Here is a 6,455-nt window from a genome sequence, read left to right as displayed (position 1 = left end):
AGAGAGAGAGAGATAGAGAGATCTCGTCATTAAGTTCGAACAGTACATTAGATAAGAATAAACTAACGAACAAAAAAAAAGGAAATACAAAAAAACCGGATCGATAATGCTCTGAAAGTGGCTCTAAAAACGTTGCATTAATTTAAACTCCAACAGCAGTACAAAACGTGTCTCGGTGAATAAGGATTTGTGTAGGTGAGGGAGGACGTGCATTCGTCCTAAAGCACACTCGTGAAAGCGTGTTACTCTCGACGCAAATGCGAGCGTTTTCTCGTGTGTCCTTTAGAACAACACGATTAAGTTTAGTTTAATTCGCAAACGGCCTGAAGTTGTATACACAAATTATATATACATATACGTTTTATTTAAGAGCAGTACAATTGAACCTGAAACAAGAAAAAAAAGAGCATTAACTAAATAAGTGTGCCTGGGCACGTTCGATACTTTCTATCGGCCAAACTGGGTTTGGTTTATTTTATTATTTTATGCTTTTTTTATGTTTACCCCCTCACCACCTAAAGCCCTAAAACGATCAGTTTTTCAATGTTTTAGCACAAAGCGTAATAGCGCTGCTCCACTGTACAGCACAACGATGGCGCGGGACACATACACTTTAGGCTCCCGGAAATCTAGGAATAATCTATGGAACTAAGAAAAGAAGGCATTTACTACAAAACAGACAAAAAATCCTGTGTCACGACGAAGGATATCACAATCAAAAGAAATGCATTAGCCGTGTGTGTGTGTCCAACGTGTGTTGTTGCGCAGCAGCACCGTTACAAATACAACTCTTCACCGAAAATGGGCCGGTGAGGAAGAATGATGTGATGATGTGAAAGTGAATAACGATAGGCATTTTTATTTGTTTTAAGTCCATAAAATTGCACACCAGCTGTACTGTAAGATGTAAAATAGTTTTCTAGTGTAAGAATGAGCAACAACAGCAACATTCAGCGAGAGGGAGAGAAAAAGTGAGGAGGAGGAGCATAAATTTTTGTATCAAAAATAATATACTTTTAAAAGGAGAGATAATTGAATGTGTGGGAGCCGGGGAGAGAAGTGGTGGAGATAGAAGAAAAAAAAAACATTTAAAAAAACCACAAAACAATTTGAAAAAAATAATAAAAGATTTCTGTTGAAAAATGGAACCCATCCGTGGTGTGAAATGCTTTTTGCATTCATCGTTTGAGAACACTTGAGAGAACGGTAGCGTAGTACTTTCGTTTAGTACAATGAATGGTCGAATGATTTTTATTGTCGGTACATGATTTTTCCTCGTATTGTTGCAAAATTTGAGCAAGCATTTGAGGTTGATAAAATTTAGTACAAATAGCACACAAGCTTGCATACAAGAAGACTCGAAATTGTGTGCAGCTCTTTCGCAACGGGTGTGTAAATATGAATCCGTTTCAATAATCTCAGTTTATTGTAATGTTGTATTATTGTTTTTTTCGGGTTGCTGTTCGTAGTAGACAATGTTTTGCTGGTCCCACCGAAACCCGGCTGATCGGTTTTTTTTTTGTAACTTAGTGATTCTTTTAATTCGTGAAGAATTTGTGTAGATCGATCACTTAACGGTCAGTGCATTAGGAATCTTTTCTACTACAATATGAAGTGTTTATTCAACTTTTACTTTCAGGTTTTTCATACAAAAAAATCACTGTACATTGGAACATGATCAGGGTGCAAAGTTCTTCCTACTTCTAGTTTGCAGTTTTGCGGGTTGTGGTTGTGTGCATCTCCACTTTGTTACACTTTAACCCAACTACGAATCGTGAGCATTAAAACACTTCCCTGGGCGCTATCTCCCAAGGTCATATCAATAAACAACTGGTCTTATCAATACAGGCTTGTCTTTTTAGCTACACTTTAACACCACACCCGGCTCATAGCCTACTTTTCATCATAATACCGTCGCTTCATCGCCCGATACTTTCGCAGACTGTAGAGCGCTTCGATTTCCTTCACAACGTACTCGCCCAATCCAATCGCTTTTTCGATCTTCTCCGGATCGGTTTCGGTGCTTTGTCGCTTGAACGCGTTGTAGCAACGTTGCCGAAATTTATCCGGTCCGCCGGGATATTCGCGGCCCATGTACTGCAGCTGTTTGTAAGGCGGAAAGTAAGCAAACAAATGTCTCTCGTGTGAAGGTGGTTGTGGTGGTTTCAAGCCGCTTACCCGTTTGTAAAGATCCAAAACGCGTCTCCGATGGTCACCCATCCCTGCGGTAGTAGTTTCCCCGGAGCAGTGGATTGTACTGTTGCGCAAAAAGCGGGGAACGTAAAGCAGCAACAACACACAAAACAAACACTTTGTGTGGCCAGCTGTCAAAAAAAGGCTGTGCGGTTCGGCGGAACGAACACTGTGAACCGCGAACACAGCTGACCGTGCTGGTGTGCATTGTGCGACGAAGGCGTCCGAGCATGTGTGTGCGTAAATGAAGCATCATCGCGTAGAAACGTAGAAGGCCGGGTTGTTGTTAAACAAAGCCGTTACCAAGAGTGATGATACAGCGCGTCAAGTGTGTGGCGCGCGGAAGCAACCAGCGCAAGTTGTGAAATACACAATTACACCCATAAGCAGCAGTGAGCAATAGCAGGCGCAGCAGCACCAGAAGTGGGTTGCTTGGATCTTTCAGTGTGGAACAAAGATTTGCATTGAATACGCGCACGCTTTCATTCAATTCATCAGATGGAGCTAACGATGGAGATGTGAGTACGATTATCGGCAAAAAACGCCATGTGTTTCAATGTGTTTCTGAAGTAATATTTAACCTTTGCGTCTTTTCTTGTAGTCCCACCGCTGGACCGGAAACGTACTGCCGTCTTTGCCTGGGTAAGGACAGCTTGCTGGGAGTGTTTTCGTCGAATCCCGATGATACCCACAGTTCGACCGAGCTGGTGAAGAAAATCTACGAATGCACCAACATTAAGGTAGCGTATGCAGTCTGCCTCCGTATATGCAGCAGTATTGCAATATCGGTTTGAAGGTGACGGTCACCTCGGTACGGTGTGGGTAGTTCACCTTGACGTAAACAACCCCATCGACACATACACACGTCCCCGTCATCTTTATTGAAAGTGCTGCTTCTTCGCTAAACCTCTCAGTACATTATTTTTAGCTTTCCTCCACGGTGGACGCGGGATGTGCCATCTGTCACCGGTGTCTGCAGGCGGTGCAGGATTTCTACCACTTTCGCGTGCGCAGCAACAAGGTGAATGATCTCATCCAAGTAACGACGGTCGTTGCGAATGGTGACGATAGTGGCAGTGATGCGACGCGCTATTCGCCAACACCCTCGAAACAAACAGCACCGAGCGGCAAATCGGTCACCTCTTCAACTCCAACGCCCGCCGTGCGGAAGCATCACCACTGCCGATACTGTCCAAAATCGTTCCGCACGGTGGCCGCATTAAAGGAGCACGGTAATAGGGCACACCTGGCCGGGAAGCAACACCACTGTCCCAACTGTTTGGCACAGTTCCAGCATGCACCGTCCCTGGCAAGGCACGTCCGGAGCCGTAGCTGTTTCGCCTTTAGCAAATATCGGTGCCGGGTGTGCAGTGAAAGCTTTCACGGGCGTGAACAGTGGGCTGACCATATTCAGATTCACGCAAAGGACTTTCCGTACCAGTGCCCGGACTGTTGGTCACAGTTTAAGCATAAGGCTACGCTGCGACGTCACGCCAATACCGTCCATTTGCTGGTGAAGGTTTAGGGAGGGGACACGACCCCGTGCGATTGTAAACCCTTAATGCGGCAAGTTTAAAACACCAAACGTGCGCGTCGACTGATAAGCGCAAGTAGGTCAGGTTAAAGAGCACGTAGTGCGATGGTGATGAATAATCGATTGCACAAGGTAATTTGGCGCCACTGGAGTTCTCCAAATTCGTTTCGCGTTCGTTCCAAACGTTCAAAACACCACAGAAAACAGTTGAAAACCGATAAGGGAAGTTTGATGAGCTTTAAGGGGTCCCGTGGAATGCAGTCCAATCGTCGCTAAATGTGTTCAATGTAGAAACTATGTTTAGGTTTTACGCTTCATTTCCATCCGGGCTGGATATGGCATATTATAGTTAGTTAATTGGAACGAATTTCTTTTTCGCAGGCGAAGTAAAATTTCTTGCAAAACCTTGTATCACCGCTGTGGCATATAGATGGAGTAATGTACTTATTATTTGTAATAAAATGGAAACTAGTAAATGGAAAATATACATCAAATATTGATTGTAATGTATTGTAGGGTATGTAGGGTACTACGCAATGTTAAAAGTGATAAGTTGAGTACCAACGAAAGGTATGATCCAGATCGAATCAATTTTGCTATGCGCGTTGCACACTTTAGGGCGCAATGTTGTAATGAGTTACAGGAATGTATGCAATCCGCATAAGTTTACATTGCACTACAACTGATGATGGCTGATCATAAGGATTTGGGATAAGGAGGAAAATGCCCATGAAAATGGGAAATGGAAATCAGTTTAAGGTTGTTTATTGACTTGCGATGCCGTATATTGATTTGAGCTATGGAACACCTTGCAACAGTTCGTATTCCCTGGGAAGCGACTATCCGGTTACGTGGTAAAATGAGTCTAGTAAGCCAGAAATGGTAGACATTACCTAGTAGGTCGGTATGAGAAGAAGAAGATTTGGGATCAATGTGACGGATGCAAAGTATCTGCGTGCCGGCGGGTCTGGCCGCATGGGGAGCAGACCATCTGTTATTGGCGACCATCTCGAGATAGTAGTAGTAGAGATAGTTCTGCCATCTTGGTACGATCAATCGTATCTTCGGATAACAACCAAAGTCGCTAAAACTGGAGGTACATTGTCATGTGGAATCATATCTATTATGTGCTGTACAAACTCTACAGTGCTCAAAAAGACTACACCGAGATAAAAAAAACTCGTTCGTTCGTTCCGCAGTCCTACAGTCCTTGTACAATGTGTTCGGCAATCCTTTTTAACTTCCAGCGCAATATGTCAGACTCATGTGCTTCTTAGCGACCTGTTCAGCACAGCCCACTCGATGGATTGTACTAGTGGTCACACTTATAGTTACTACCGTATGTTGAGGCAACCATCATCTCTAAAGTTTTATTGGATCATCTGAGCCGCATACTATGACCAACGTTTATGCTATTCGGTTTCGAAAGGAAAATGAAATAGCCGTTGTGCTTATCCACGTAATCAGAGTGACACCGAACGATCTAGTACGTAAAGCTTCTTGAAGTATTGATCGCCGAGTAACGAACACCGCGATGCATTGTTAGAGAATTGTTTTCTTTCGTTGCCAAACTGGTCATCTTCGTTAGAAACACCTGCAAACATTCGTGTAACAGCCGGGAAAGTGTCGTTTACACATCTTCTGGTTTAAATTTATTTCACTCAAATAGTTTTCAAAGGAATCCATCTTCTGTCCATCATCTTCGTACGTGAAATTTGTATCGCTGTGTGTTTTTCATTAAAAAATATATCATCGCAGGCGCAGAAAAAAAAACTTGGGAGCAAACGAGATCCCTCCACTCTACCCATGCAACGAACCGTTGAGTGTGTGTGCAGTCTGTTCCGTAAACTTATATGCTGTTGTTTTTGACGTGCAATTTGCTTAGTTTTTTTTAACGATTTGTTCACAATCATCTTGCTCGCGTTATGTTGTACTTCATTAGATCTGATCGCCGTACCGTGTAGTGTTGTTGTTGTACATCCCTTGTATTGAATTGTAGGGATCGAAAAATAATTGCACAATGTTTCTTTTCTATATTTCCACCAGCAATATGCAGACACAAACTGTTCGAGCATTTTGTTGTTCCTTTTTCCACCTTTTTTTGGTATTTTATACTTACACATCTATGACTCGTCTTCGTCTGTTACACCGGCATTGGCGGTGCCTTCTTCCCATAATAATCCTTTCCTCTGTATTTGGTGACATTCGCGACTAGATAGAGTTGATTCTGGTTCGGCGTGCATCGTATGCCGGTTGATACACGTGCGTGGTGTACCAGAATCGCAAATTAAAAAAAAAAAACAAACTACCAACCATTCTTAGCTCACAGGGTTAAAGCATGCTCTTTTCTAAACAATACATAAACAAACCACGCGAGAGTACTGGGCCTTGCTTTTCTACCTTTTTTATACCTTTCTTTTTTTTGTTTGCTTCAAATGACCATCATTCGTTTGCGGCTCGTTTTCTGTGCCCGTATGCAAATTGTAATACCGTTACCCCGTACGTTTAAAATGTCTTCATTTGCCGTACGACGGTAGCAGATTCAACACGGTAAATTATATTCTGCTTACACGTTACACATTCACGACCACGCGCGTGCTCGTGGTTATACTACGTGTTTTCATATATGTATAAATGTTGCAGTTTTGCGCTATATACTACAATTGTTTCTGTGTTGTTTTTATGTGTGTGTGTGTTTGTTTTTTTTGTTTTGTTTCTGTTGATCACG

The 6,455-nt window shown here is 42.7% G+C and overlaps 2 protein-coding genes across 2 annotated transcripts; one reads left to right on the top strand and one right to left on the bottom strand.

Annotated features, from left to right (window-relative positions):
* Positions 1-1,893: 1,893 nt before the first annotated feature.
* Positions 1,894-2,220, bottom strand: LOC128707981 (electron transfer flavoprotein regulatory factor 1). Its single transcript, XM_053802938.1, has 2 exons — positions 2,179-2,220; positions 1,894-2,103 (listed from the first exon to the last, which is right to left on the bottom strand). Exons 1-2 carry the CDS (start codon positions 2,218-2,220, stop codon positions 1,894-1,896), a joined length of 252 nt encoding a protein of 83 aa, XP_053658913.1.
* A 471-nt stretch (positions 2,221-2,691) lies between these two features.
* On the top strand, positions 2,692-3,718 carry LOC128708953 (zinc finger protein 700-like). Its single transcript, XM_053803935.1, has 3 exons — positions 2,692-2,711; positions 2,795-2,933; positions 3,122-3,718. The coding sequence occupies exons 1-3, from the start codon at positions 2,692-2,694 to the stop codon at positions 3,716-3,718; spliced, it is 756 nt and encodes a 251-aa protein (XP_053659910.1).
* The last annotated feature ends 2,737 nt before the right edge of the window (positions 3,719-6,455 follow it).

Source organism: Anopheles marshallii, chromosome 2 (genome assembly GCF_943734725.1).
Source record: "Anopheles marshallii chromosome 2, idAnoMarsDA_429_01, whole genome shotgun sequence".
Classification (NCBI taxonomy): Eukaryota; Metazoa; Arthropoda; class Insecta; order Diptera; family Culicidae; genus Anopheles; species Anopheles marshallii.
This window is presented reverse-complemented; position numbering and strand designations above follow the sequence as displayed.